Source organism: Dromaius novaehollandiae, chromosome 17, assembly GCF_036370855.1.
Source record: "Dromaius novaehollandiae isolate bDroNov1 chromosome 17, bDroNov1.hap1, whole genome shotgun sequence".
Lineage (NCBI taxonomy): Eukaryota > Metazoa > Chordata > Aves > Casuariiformes > Dromaiidae > Dromaius > Dromaius novaehollandiae.
The window spans coordinates 2,037,719-2,050,915 of record NC_088114.1 but is presented as its reverse complement, the minus strand read 5'-3'; the positions used below and the strand labels follow the sequence as shown (position 1 = coordinate 2,050,915).

General features: G+C 72.2%; 1 protein-coding gene across 2 annotated transcripts; it reads right to left on the bottom strand.

The window, feature by feature from the left end:
• Positions 1 to 2,002: 2,002 nt before the first annotated feature.
• Positions 2,003 to 12,771, bottom strand: TRPV4 (transient receptor potential cation channel subfamily V member 4). 2 transcript variants are annotated; one of them, XM_064521879.1, is made up of 16 exons: positions 12,715 to 12,771; positions 9,166 to 9,543; positions 6,929 to 7,101; positions 6,441 to 6,593; positions 6,226 to 6,366; positions 5,838 to 6,136; positions 5,489 to 5,668; positions 5,256 to 5,414; positions 5,014 to 5,106; positions 4,778 to 4,851; positions 4,522 to 4,687; positions 4,264 to 4,330; positions 3,808 to 4,124; positions 3,532 to 3,659; positions 2,510 to 2,631; positions 2,003 to 2,413 (listed from the first exon to the last, which is right to left on the bottom strand). In XM_064521879.1, exons 2-16 carry the CDS (start codon positions 9,528 to 9,530, stop codon positions 2,271 to 2,273), a joined length of 2,580 nt encoding a protein of 859 aa, XP_064377949.1. In that variant the 5' UTR covers positions 9,531 to 9,543; positions 12,715 to 12,771; the 3' UTR covers positions 2,003 to 2,270. The 2 variants fall into 2 exon arrangements, with proteins under 2 accessions (XP_064377949.1, XP_025970319.2); XM_026114534.2 differs by lacking the exon at positions 12,715 to 12,771 and having other exon boundaries at positions 9,166 to 9,733.
• Positions 12,772 to 13,197: the final 426 nt, after the last annotated feature.

Here is a 13,197-nt window from a genome sequence, read left to right as displayed (position 1 = left end):
CTCCGCCGGGCTCCCCCGCTCGCGTGCCGCAGCCGTCCCTCCGCGGTGCTGACGAAGCTTCTCCCTTCCCGCGCCCCGGGGAAACACTTGAGCCACAATACGAGAGATATATGTAAATCACACTTAAACGGCGGCCGTGCAGTTAGAGCGAACGGCGAGTAATCGCATTTGGAGCACCGGGCTCCGCTCGAGCAGGCACCAGCAGCACCGGCGGCACGTGGGGATGCCCAGTGGGATGGGGGGGCAGTTTGGCCCCTTCGCCGCTGCTGCAAGCGCAGGGCAGGGGGCACGAGTGGGTGGTGGGTTTTCTTTTTTTCACATGCTTTTCTTTAATCTGCAACCTGGGCCGGATCCAGCCGACACGTGTGGGTCAGGGCGCTCCGATCCGGACCTCGGGGCGGGTTCGGCTGCACCCGCAGCCTGGTCCTGGCCCGGGGCCGCTGGGTGCAGCGGGGACGCGAGGACCGGGCGATGCAGCCACCCGTGCGCCTGGCCCCGGGGTCCCGCTGAGGCCATGCAGCGGCTCCAACTCGTGTCACCACTCAAGCCATTGCGCGACATGTCCCCCGCCCTGGCGAGAGCGCCGAGCCCGTGCGGGGCCGGGGACACGAGCATCTCGCTGCAGGCCCTGCTGATGGCTGCAGGCAGTAAGAGCAAGGCTGCTCCGCTTGGCCTTGGGCATCTGCCTGCCCCGCACAGCCGTGCACGGCAGCGCCGCACTGCTGCAGGCCATGCACCGTGGCCGGGCGCTGCAGCCCCGCACTGCTGCAGGCCATGCACCGTGGCCGTGAGCTGCAGCCCCGCACTGCTGCAGGCCATGCACCGTGGCCGGGCGCTGCAGCCATGCACTGCTGCAGGCCATGCACTGTGGCCGGGTGCTGCAGCCCTGCACGACATGCAGCCCTGCACAGCGGGTGCTCGGGGGTGCTGGCAGTGGGGTGAGGCCCCGGCACCCCGGGAGCGGGCCGGTCCCTGCAGCAGCCCCAGAGGTGCCGGTACTCCTGTGCCAGCAGTGCTGCCGGGGCCGGGGCCGGGGTGCTGCAGCACCCGGGTGTCTCAAGGACGTGGGCGCACCTGGAGCTGGCCCGGCGCCAGGCGATCCATCACGCCGCTCCGCAGGTGCAGCGGCCGGCACAGCCCCGCACCAACGTGCCGCCCAACGCCACGGCCCGGCCTGGCCCGGCTGCACCCCACGAGCAAGCATGGCCGGCCACAGCCCCGTGCAGTGACTTACGGCTGAAATCCCACTTTCCAGAAGCGGTTATCAGCTGCATTTGGTTTTTACGGCTGCAGCTGGCACAGTCGTGCAGATGCCCCTGCCAACCCCTGTGCTGAGGCCGTGCAGTGCTCGCTGCACCCCGGCCTCTCCATCAGCCTGGGAGCGGGGCTGCCTGAGCCCCCGGCACGGCACGGTGGGCTGCGCAGGCACCGGCTCCGGTGGCCCGGCCCTGTGCACAGCCCTCCGGCATCGGCCCGGCCCTGTGCACAGCCGTCGCATCGCGGCGACGGGCTGGACGGCCCCAGGGAGCCGCAGCGATGCCCAGGGGATGGCCAGGCCCAGGCAGCCCGCGGGCCGGGGCCCGGCGCTTGCTCTCCTGCCCGGCAGGGCCGGATCCGGGCATTGCACGGTGTGTGGTGCCCTCCAGCGGAGCAGGGTGCCAGCGACACCGCGGCCCTGCACGGCGCATGGCCCTGCACGATGCACAGCCCTGCGCCGCAGCCCAGCACCGCTGCAGGCTGGGCACCATGGCCCTGCATGGCACCTGGGCACCGCTGCCCGGTGCCACCGGCTGCGCGCCAAACCTGAGCCCTGCTGCAGTGCTCTGCTGGCAGCACCATGCTGCAAGAGGCTGCCACGGCACGGCACAGCACGGCATGGCACGCTGCAGCACGGCACGGTATGCATCCCCGTGCAGGGAGCCGGCTGCTGCCTCCGCGGCGCCCAGCCCGCGGCACCCTGCTCCCGGCCGAAACGGGTCAGCGAGGACGCGGGGCGGCGGCGGCTGCACGTCAGCCTTTATTGCTAAATAAATAGTCGTACAAATCTTGTGCAAAAACGTGTGCTGAACGCCGTCGACCGCGCGGCCGGCACAACGCCGGGGCACTCCCCGAGCGAGCCGGGGCCGGGCCGGCACCGCTGCACCTCGCCGGCTTCACCCAGCGGGAGCCGCGCGGGAGGCCGGGCAGATCCCTGAGGGAGCCGGGCCAGCACGGCACGGCACGGCACGGCACGGCACGGCACGGCACGGCCGCCGGCGGGAGCAGGGCCGCTAGAGCGGGGAGGCGGCGGCGGTGCCGTGGCGGCGGTCGCGCGGCTCGGCGGCGCCCAGGGAGCCCAGCGGCACCACGACGTCCTCCGGCTGGGCGCTCTTGTTGAGCTCCACCACGCGCGGCACCACCGTGGACCAGCGGTCTGCGGGGCGGCAGCGGCTCAGCGCGGGCCCCGGCGCCGCCGGAGAGGAGCCCGCGGGGATGCCGGGGCCCCGCGCCGCTGCCGCCCGCCGCTCACCTCGCCGCAGCCGGCCCACGGTGTGGGAGAAGCCGTAGTACTGGTACGTGTCGCTCTTGCCCGGGTCCTCGCTGATGATGCCCAGGTTCTGGTTCCAGTGGGACCAGTTCACCTCGTCCACCCTGCGGGAGTGGACTGGACCGGAGGAGCTGGCGCGCTGCCCCTGCCCAGGGCACCCACCGGGACGGGGGGACCCGAACCACGGCCACGGTGCGCCCGCGTCCCCGTGTCCCATGCCTGCATCCCTGTGTCCCCACGCCTGCATCCCTGTGTCCCCACGCCTGCATCCCCGCATCCTGACATCCCCATGCCTGCATCCCCGCATCCCCATGCCTGCAGCCATGTGTCCCCACGCCTGCATCTCCATGTCCCCATGCCTGCATCCCTGTATCCCATGCCTGCATCCTCCCCTGCATCCCTAAGCCTGCATCCCTGCATCCCATGCCTACATCCCCCCCGCATCCCTGCATCCCCACGCCTGTATTCCTGCATCCCGTGCCTGCATCCCCACGTCCACATGCCTGCATCCCTGCATCCCACGCCTGCATCCCCACCCCTGCATCCCTGCATCCCATGCCTGCATCCCTGCATCCCACCCCTGCATCCCCACATCCCCACGCCTGCATCCCCACATCCCACACCTGCGGCCCCACGCCTGCATCCCGCATCCCCGTGCCGGCCCGCACCGCCCACACCCCGCCCCAAGGCCGACTGCTCCGGAGCCACGCGGGAGCCCTGCGGGCTATACCACCCGGCTCCGGGTAGCACGAGCCCCCCGGCTCCGACGAGGCCTGACAGCGATCTAACAGCTATCCCACGAACCGCCGCCGCCGCCGGCAGCGGGGCCCTGCCCGCCGTGGGTGCGAGGAGCCCCACGCACCACCGCGAGCCCTGCCGCACGCCAGCACCGGGGCTGCTGCCCCCAAATTCCCACCGCGGCGGCCGGAGAGCACCGGAGCGGCCGTCCCGGGGGGTGTCCAGCCCCCCCGGCTGGGCCCGGCCTCCGCGACGCCCGCCCTTACCTGAAGCACCAGCGGCGGTCGGGGGTCCCGTCCGTGCCCTTCCCCACGGTGACCATCTCCCCCGAGCGGAAGGCTTTCCGCAGGAACACCGGGAAGGAGCGCTCGATGTCCAGGATGGTGGTGGCCCACTGCGGGGACAGCAGGGACCCCTCAGCCATGGGGGCTGGGGCAAGGCTGGAGCCCGCCCCGGGCATTGCCGCCCCACGGGCACGGCCGGCCCCACGGGCACGGCCAGCCCCACGGGCACGGCCGGCCCAGCAGCTCCCCGAGTCCCACCTGCAGCTTCCAGATGTGCTTGCTCTCCTTGGAGACTTGGCCCACGGTCTCTCCCATGAGGGCGATGAGCATGTTGAGGAGGAGCACGAAGGTGAGGATGATGTAGGTGACGAGCAGGATGATGAAGACGCCGGGGTACTTGGCGCTCTCGAGCATCTCCAGGTCGCCCATGCCGATGGTGAGCTTGAAGAGGTCGAGCAGGAAGGTGCTGAAGGTCTGGCTGTCCCGGCACGAGGGGTAGGTGGGCACCGTGCAGTTGGAGGGCTCCTCGCCGCAGGACGCGGTGCTGGGACACGGGTTCAGGAGAGAGACCAGAGCTGGGTGGGGAGGAGGCAGAGGGACAGCGAGTCCGGGGGGGCCGCGGCAGGCCTGCTCCTGGCGAGCCCGGGCGCAGCGGGGAAGAGCAGAGCCCCCCCCCGCGCCCCCCGGCTCCCGCGCGCCCGGCCGAGCGCCTACCTGACGCGTAGCCGATCATGAAGAGCAAGTAGACCAGGAGGAAGCGGAAAAGGTCTTTGAAGAGGATCTGGAAGCGATGGAGATGGAGGTGAGCCATGGGGACCTCGCAGCGGGGGCCGGGGGGACCGCGGGGACCGGCACCCAGATGCCACCGGGCCGGGCCAGCTGGGCCGGGGTCTGCCCAGAGCGGCCACCGCACCGCGAGAAACCAGCACCACGAGGAGCAGGCCCTGCCCGCGAGGAGAAGACCCCCGTCACCTTCTGGATCATGATGCTGTAGGTGCCGGTGAGCTTGAGCCCCCGGGTGAAGTAGAGCGCGTTCATCCAGCCCAGGACCAGCGCGAAGACCATGACGGCCAGGTACGCCTCGACGCCGCCCAGGTACAGCCCCGCCGCGACGATCACCAGCACCGAGTAGATGAAGCTGGAGGAGAAAACGGTGTGAGCCCCAGCGCCGGCCCCTCCAGCCCGGGGACGCACCAGCTCCGCGAGGAGCCCGGGCTCCTCCACTCACTAGAGCAGCTGGAAGGAGCCGTCGATGAAGAAGGAGTTGATGCCCGGGCACTTTTTCATGAACAGATCCTTGATCTGGGGAGAGAGGGAGAGGTTGGAGAGGAGCCGGGACGCGGTGGGAGCAAGTCCCCGTGCGGCAGGGCCGGTCGCGGTGTCCGGAGCCCATCACCAGGCCTCGGGGCACCCGGCTTGGAGCCCGCGAGGGCCCTGCAGCCCTGTCCCTGCCAGGGCACTGACGTTGGTGAAGAAGAAGAGGACGCCGGTGAAGAGGGTGACGATCTCGCCCGCCAGGCGCAGGTAGTCCACGGTGGTGGTGTACGGGTAGGGGGGCTGCGGGCAAGGGACGAGTCAGCGGCGCGGCCCGGAGACCCCCGGCCCTGGGGTCCCGCGCCGAGCTGCCCCGCGGCCCCCGGGACAAGCAGCTCTTCTTTGGGGCAGAAAGCCCAGAAAGCGGCACCGCGGGCGGGCGCGGGACTCACGGTGCCTTCCATGGGGCGGTAGTAGGCGACGAGGGTGAAGATGACCATGGCGCAGAGGTAGGAGACCACGCTGATGTAGAAGGAGACGGCCCCGAACTTGCGCCACTTGTCGCGCAGCAGCTCGTTGATGGGCTCCACGGCCAGCATCTCGTGGCGGTTCTGCGGCGACGGCGGCGGGTGTCAGCGGGACCGGGCGCCCCGTGTCCCCCGCTGCCCCACGGGCCCCCCCGCACCTCAATCTTGCTGTTGTAGACCAGGATCTCCAGCACGGACACCTCCTCGCCGCAGGTGTCCAGCGAGGAGAGGTCGTAGAGCGAGGAGTAGACGGGGCCGTACGCCCAGTCCTTGAACTTGCGCGAGAGGTGCCGGGCGTCCTCGTCCGTGATCTCCCGCCGGATGATGTGCTGGAATATCTGTGGGGGGGCAGCTCCGCTCAGCCCCCGCCCCCGGGACGCCCCAGGCACCGGGGCCGTAACCCAGCCCGGTGCACGGCCGGGTCCTGCCGCAAGCGTCCGGGTGCGTGCACCGAGCGCGCCAGGGCTCAGCTGGGGATGCGGCGGGGGCCGGCAGCGGGGACCGTACCCCGATCTTGCCGGTCTTGGCGGCCATCATGAGCGGGGAGAGGCCGTCGTTGTTGAGCAGGGCCTCGAGGTTGGTGTCGGGGAAGAGCTTGGCGCACTTGATGAGCAGCAGGTCGTACATCTTGGTGACGAACTTGGTGTTCTCGCGGGTGTTGTCGGCGATGGCGACCAGGGCGTGCAGCACGGTGTTGCCGCGGGAGTCCTGGCGCCGCAGGTCCGCCTGCTTGTGCCCGTTCTCCGCCAGGTAATGCACGATGTGGGGCTGGTTGGTGCAGGCGGCCAGCGAGAGGGGCAGCTCGCCTGCCGAGGGAGGCAGTTCGCTCGGGCGCTCCGGCCCGGAGCACCGTGCACGGCCCCCCCCCCCCGCCGCCCCCCGCGCCTCGGCTCACCGAAGTAGAAGTAGCCGCCCTCGTCCTTGGGCTGGAAGAAGCGCCCGCGGGCCTGGGCGTGCACGTCGGCCCCCTTCTCCACCAGCAGCTCCACGTAGTGCTTGCAGCGGCGCTCGATGGCGATGTGCAGCGCCGTCTGACCTGCGGCGCGGGGCCCTCAGCGCCCGGCCGGCCCCCGCCGCGCCCCCGCCGCGCCCCGCCGCGCCCCGCCGCACCTCGGTAGTAGACGTCGCGGAAGGGCGAGTTGATGAACTCGCGCGTGTTGCCCGTCCTCTCGGCGACGTCGAGCAGCACGGGGATGGTGTCGTTGCGGCCGCCGCTGAGGTTGAGCAGCGCCTTGGGCAGGCAGGTCTTGCCCGTGGAGGGCTCTGCGGGCGCGGGGCGCTGAGCCGGGGGGCACCGCCCCGGGGGGCACCGCGCCGGGGGGCAATGCAGCGGGCTGCACCGCGCCATGGGGCAATGCACCGGGGGGGCAATGCACCGGGCTGCACCGTGCTGGGGGGCAATGCCAGGCTGCACCGCGCCATGGGGCAATGCCAGGCTGCACCGCGCCGGGGGGCAATGCACCGGGCTGCACCGCGCCATGGGGCAATGCACCGGGGAGCAATGCACCGGGCTGCACCGCGCCGGGGGGCAATGCACCGGGGGGCAATGCACCAGGCTGCACCGCGCTGGGGCAGGGGGACGGTCCCGGGCTGCTCACCTCGAAACTCCTCGTCGGTCAGGCGCTTCTTGTGGGCCAGCAGGAAGGCGAGGAGCCCGTCGAGGCCGGCCGGGGACCCGCGGGAGACGATGTCGAAGAGGATGGGCCTGTTGAAGACCTTGAGGACGGGCGGCGGGCTGGGGGCCGGAGCCTTGGGGCCCTGCGCCGGCTTCCTGCAAGGCAAGTGGCCGGGATGCAGCTCGGCGGGGGCGTCCCGCCGCTGCGGCCCCCCATGCCCGGCCCCACCAACCCCTCCCTCCGGGCAGGTGACGCGGCGGGTCGTGTCCCCACTCCGTGCCTCAGTTTCCCACCAGTGCAACGAGCTGGAGGCTGCCGGGGAAAGGGCGCAGAAGCCCCCGCGGCCCCAGGTGCAGCGGCACGGCTCTGGCCCCGCTCCCGGCCCTGCGGCCCTCTCGGAGCAGGATATTCCTGCCGGACGGGTTGGCAGGGGCTGGGCGGCTGCCAGGGGCCTCCGGAGCCAACCCTCGCCCGGGCTGCCGGGAGCTCGGCGCTGCCCCGGCCGTCTGGGGCCCGGCGCTGTGGGGGCAGCAGCTTTGCCGTTGCTGCTATGAAAGGCAACGGCAGGGATGTCTCAGCCCTGGCAGCGGCACCGCGGGATGCAGCCTGGCACTGCGGGATGCAGCCTGGCTCCACGGGATGGAACCTGGCTCCCTGGGATGCAGCCCGGCACTGCGGGATGCAGCTCGGCTCCCTGGGATGCAGCCCAGTCCCGTGGGACGCAGCCCAGCTCCGCCGCCCCAGCTGCCCCCCGGGCTCGGCCAGGTGGGCAAAGACCCCCCTCTCGGCGGCTGCTCCCCGCCAGCCCTCGCCCCGGGTGGCTGCCGCGTGCAGTTGCCCCCCCTGCACCATCGCCCCGTCGTGCCCGCAGCCCGCTGCAGCTCCCGGCATCTCCCCGCCGCCGGCACCGGCACCCCGGGCTCCCGGGGCCCCCACCCATGGCCAGGTGCCGCCGTGCCGGGCGGGTGCCGGCGGGGAGGCCGCGGCACAGGCCGGCATTGTGCGCCCGGCGGCGGCGGGGGCCCCCCCTTCCCGTCCCGCTCCGCTGGCGCGGCCGGAGGGCGGAGGCCTCCTGAAAAGCCCATTGATGGCGGCGGCGAGGCCGAGCGCGGCCGGGCTGCCAGCGAGGCCGGGCGGAGCGGGGCGGCGCACAGAGCCCTCTTTCACCGGGGCGGCGGCGGCAGCCGAGGGCTCGCCAGCGCCCGGGGGGCATCCCGGTCCCCTCGCTCCTGCGAGCCCGGCCCTGCGTCCCCACGGCCCCATGTCCCCGCATCCCTGTGTCCCCACAACCCTGTGTCCACGCATCCCCGCATCCCCATGTCCCCGCATCCTCACGTCCCTGCATCCTCACGTCCCTGCATCCTTGCGTTCCCCACATCCCCACGTTTCCGCATCCCCGCATCCCCTCATCCCTGCATCCCTGTGTCCCCTCATCTCTGCGTTCCTGCGTCCCCATGTCCCCGTTTCCTCATGTCCCCACATCCCCATGTCCCCACATCCCTGCACCCCCACGTCCCCATGTCCCTGCATCCCCATGTCCCCATGTCCCCATGTCCCCGCATCCGCTCATCCCCGCATCCCCCTGTCTCTGCGTCCCTACATCCCCTCACCCGTGTCCCCTCATCCGTGTATCCCTGCATCCCCACATCCACGCATCCCTGCGTCCCCATGTTCCTGCATCCCCACATCCCTGCATCCTCGCATCCCCGCCCCCCGTGTCCCTGCATCCCTGTGTCCCCACATCCCTGCGTCCCCGCATCCCCACATCCCTGCGTCCCCACATCCCCACATCACCGTGTCCCCACATCCCTGTGTCCCCACATCCCTGCATCCCTGTGTCCCCGCATCCCTGCATCCCTGTGTCCCCACATCCCTGCATCCCCACATCCCTGCATCCTCACATCCCCGCCCCCCGTGTCCCTGCATCCCTGTGTCCCCATATCCCCACATCCCTGCGTCCCTGCATCCCTGCGTCCCCGCATCCCCGCATCCCCGTGTCCCCACATCCCTGTGTCCCCACATCCCCATGTCACCGCATCCCCATGTCCCCGCATCCTTGCATCCCCACATCCCCACATCCCTGCATCCCCGCATCCCCACATCCCCGCATCCCCGCATCCCCATGTCCCCGCATCCCCGCGTCCCCGCATCCCCGCGTCCCCACGTCCCCACGTCCCCGCATCCCTACATCCCCGCGTCCCCGCGCCCCCGGTACTCACTCGGCCACCCGCCTGCGCCAGCGCCTGTTCTCGCTGGGGTGGTGGCGGTAGGTGCCGTAGTCGAAGAGCGAGTCCATGGGGGCCTTCTTGGGCGCCGGCACCACGGCCGACTCGTAGATGGTGGCTTCCAGCAGCTCCATGGGCTTGGGGGCTCCTTTCCGGAAGGCGCCCTGGAACTTCATCCGCAGGTTCTGCTTGCCGTCCCCGGCGCCGGGGGGGCCCCGGGCCGCCTCGGCGGGCGCCGCCGCCTCCTCGCCCTCGAAGAGGTTGGCCAGCGAGGAGAGGGGGAAGGCGTCGCCGTGCAGCGAGCCGTCGTCGCCCGGGCCGTCCCCGGCCTCGCGGGGGGGGTCCTCGGCCTCGGCCATGCCGCGGGCCGGCCTGCGGGGCACCGCGGTCAGCCCCCGCGACAGCCTCCCGCGGCGGCCGCCGGCACCTCCGGAGCGGCCGGGATGGGGCACGGAGCAGGGCCGGATCCGCCACCCGCGGAAGGAAACCGCTCCGGGACCCACCCCGGCTGCGGAGCCCCCGGAGCGCGGGGGAGGAGGAGGAGGAGGAGGAGGAGGAGGAGGAGGAGGAAGGTGGCGGCGGCGGCGGGGGGGCCAGCGCCCGGGAGGGTGCCGCGGCGGGAGGGAGCAGGCAGTGCCCGGGAGGAGGAACGACGGGTTTCGGTTGCAAAGAGGGAAACCAGACTTCGGGCAACGTGTTGCGGAGAGCAGCGTGCAGCGACCCCGGCACCGCCGCAGCGCCTGCCCCCGGCCTGGCTGCCCCCAGAACCGCCCCGGCGAGGCCACGCTTGCAGCCCAGCGCGGCCTGCGTCCCCCGAGCCACGCTGCCAGCGCCGCGCCCAGACCCGGCCTCCGGGTCGGGACAGAAAAAGCAGCCCGGGAACGTGTCATTTGCCGCCCGGCCGCAGGCTGAGCCGCAGCCGCAGCGCGGGGCCCCGGGGCTCCCTGCTCGTTAGGCAGCGTGGCACCAGGGCGGCCGGCGCGGTGTCTCCGCGGGCACCGTCCCCTCCGCGAGGAATTCCCCCGGGGCTGCGAGAGCGGTGCCGGCCGGGGGCTCCGGCAGCGGCGGCCTGGACACGCGCCAGCGCCCGGGGCGTTGCACCAGCCCGGGCACCTCGCTTCCCCCAGCCCGGCTGGAAATCCCGGCCCAAACCGCAGGCAAAGCACAGCTTTGCAGAAGAGCTGCAAGGGCAGAGCCCAAATATAGCCCGGACGGCGCACCGCGAGCCCGGCCCCGGCAGGGCCGCAGGAGGGGCCCCGGCCGCCGGCAGCGCTGCAAGCGGGGACAGCCTCGCCGGGGAGCACGCTGCCGGCTATCCCGTTCCCCCCGCTATCCCGTGCCCCCCGCTATCCCGTGCTCCCCACCATCCCGTGCTCCCCGCTATTGCACGCTGCTGGCTATCCCGTGCTCCCTGCTATCCTGTGCTCCCCACCATCCCGTGCTCCCCGCTATCCCGTGCTCCCCACCATCCCGTGCTCCCCGCTATTGCACGCTGCTGGCTATCCCGTGCTCCCTGCTATCCCGTGCTCCCCGCTATCCCGTGCTCCCCACCATCCCGTGCTCCCCGCTATCCCGTGCTCCCCGCCATCCCGTGCTCCCCGCCATCCCGTGCTCCCCACTATTGCACGCTGCCTGCTATCCCATGCTCCCCGCTATCCCGTGCTCCCCACCATCCCATGCTCCCTGCCATCCCGTGCTCCCCGCCATCCCGTGTTCCCTGCTATCCCGCGCTCCCCGCTATCCCACTGTCCCTGCCATCCTGCTGTCCCTGCCCTCCTGCTGTCTCCACCATCCTGCCGCTTCCCACCGAGGAGGCGGCTGCAGCCGGCGGCCGGCGTGCAAAGCGCCTGCGCTGCAAGGGTCAACCCGCGCACACAACATATCCATGCGGATTTTGCACCTCCACGCTCCCGGCAACCTGATCTCCCTGGCATTTCCCTGGGGGGGGGGGGCCTGCAGCACCTCCACCCCGGGCCGGGGGCTCCTGCCGGGAGCATCCGCGGGCGGAGGGGCACCAAGCACAGCCCCCCCCCCCCCTTGCAGCCAGCTCGGTGCCGCTCGGCTGGGACGTGGCAGGGCTCAGGGCTGCCCCTGCCCCCCCCGTGCCCACTGCTAGGGACACATCTGCCTCCAGGGCCCGGCCACGGTGACACTTGGTGGGAAACCCCCCCCCAAGCCAGGTCGGAGGGTCCCCGTGCACCGCCGTCGGCTTCGAGCAGCAGGACGCAGCTGCCGGGGAGCAGCGCGGGAGCAGCGCGGGGGCCCCGGCCCCCCGCCAGGCCCCATCCCCGGGAGCCGAGGCCAGGCAGGGCAGGGCAGGACGGGGCAGGCACCAGCCACCCTCCCGGCAGCTCATGGGGCGGCGGCCGATGGAGAAGCCAAAGGGAAGCGCGGGGCAGGAGCGGAAAACGCAGGTAGGGGGGTGAGAGCGAGCGCCGGTGTCAGCGGCCCGTGGAGGAAGTTTGCTTTGGAAATTACGGGCTCGCCGACCCGTCCCGTAAGCCCAGACGGTCCCCCGGGCCCGGGCGCTGCCTGGAAAGGTGGTGTCAACGGGGTTTGACTTGGCTCCTTACTTATTTGGGTTTTTATTTTACAGATTTCCTCACCCCGCGGAGCGAATGAGTCAACGCGCAGCTCGCTCCTCCGTGATGCTCGCGGGCACCACCACGCTCGCTCGCACCCAACGCTGGGGCGCGGGGCCGGGACATGGGGTCGGGATGCACTGGGATGCGGGGCCAGGGCTTGGGGCCGGGATGCACCGGGATGCGGGGCCAGGATGCACCGGGATGCACCGGCACGTGGGGCCGGGATGCATCGGGACGCAGGGCCAGGACACGGGGCCAGGACGCGGGCAGGGCCACCGAGCTGCAGGGCTCCAGGTAGGAGTGAATCAGTTAAACCACATTACGTCCGCGTTCAGCCCCGGTGGAAACTCTCCGCCTGAATCAAAGCAGCCCCAATTAGCTGCAGCTCCTTTCCAAAACAAACAGCCCTGACTGGGCCGCATTCACCTGGGCGAGCGCGGCCGCGCATCGGCTCCGGGCGGCTCAACAAGCGCGGCTCTGTCTGCAGCCCTCGCCCGCGGGCTCCCCGCGCCAACGCGCCCCGCACCGGCATCTGGCACGAGCGGCGGCGTCACGGCGGCCCGGCCACGGAGCCTCCCCGTCCGTCCCCGTCCCCGTCGCGCAGCTCTCCGGCAGAGACCCCGACACCGGGACGGCAGCGGGGCAGAGCAGCTCCCGGGCGGCCGGGCCTGGGGACGGGCTCAGACCCACCGCGGTGTCCCCCAGCCCTGGGGACGGGGCAGCTTCCACCCGCCCCCAGGCAGCTTTTCCAGGTGCTCCGGGCGGATGGAGTGGTCAGAGCCCCCCGGGCCCAGGCGGCCCCCGGCCGCACCGCAGGGGCTGGAGCCCCACCGGGACCCACAGCCCCCGCCCGACCCCCCGGCCCCGCTGTGCTGCTGGGGGCTGAGCCCCGGGGCTCAGTCCTGCCCCAAACCCCCCCGGTGCCCCCCCGGCCCCGGTGCAGCCCCCCGCCCCGTACCGCACACGTCCCGCGAAGGGTCCCGCCGCCGCCGCCGCCGGTGGCCGTGGGCTGGTCCCAGCTGCTGCCCGCCCCGGCGGCTGGGGGGGGGGGGGGGGGGGCGGCGCGTCCCGGCCCGCCCCGCGCAGGGGCTGGTCCTGGTCCTGGTCCCAGCCCTGGCGCTGAGCGCTGCCCGCCGTCGGGGGGGCCCGGGGACGCCGGGTCCCCGTGCTCTCGCTAACCCGCAGTGCCCAAGGGGCAGCCACCACGACAAGGTCCCCAACGCGCTCGGGGACTCGCTGTCCCGGCCACCGGCCACCCCGCGCGGTTGGGGACCCGCGTCCGGCACCTCCCGCGCATCACGCTGACACACGGCTGAGGGTGCTCCGGTCCCCAGGGATCCCGGCAGAGGCCAAAGAGCATCCGCTAGACACTGCTGCCAGCCACGCTTCATTTCCCACAACACGTTAGAAATGAACAGCGGTAAGGACTGGAAACACCCAT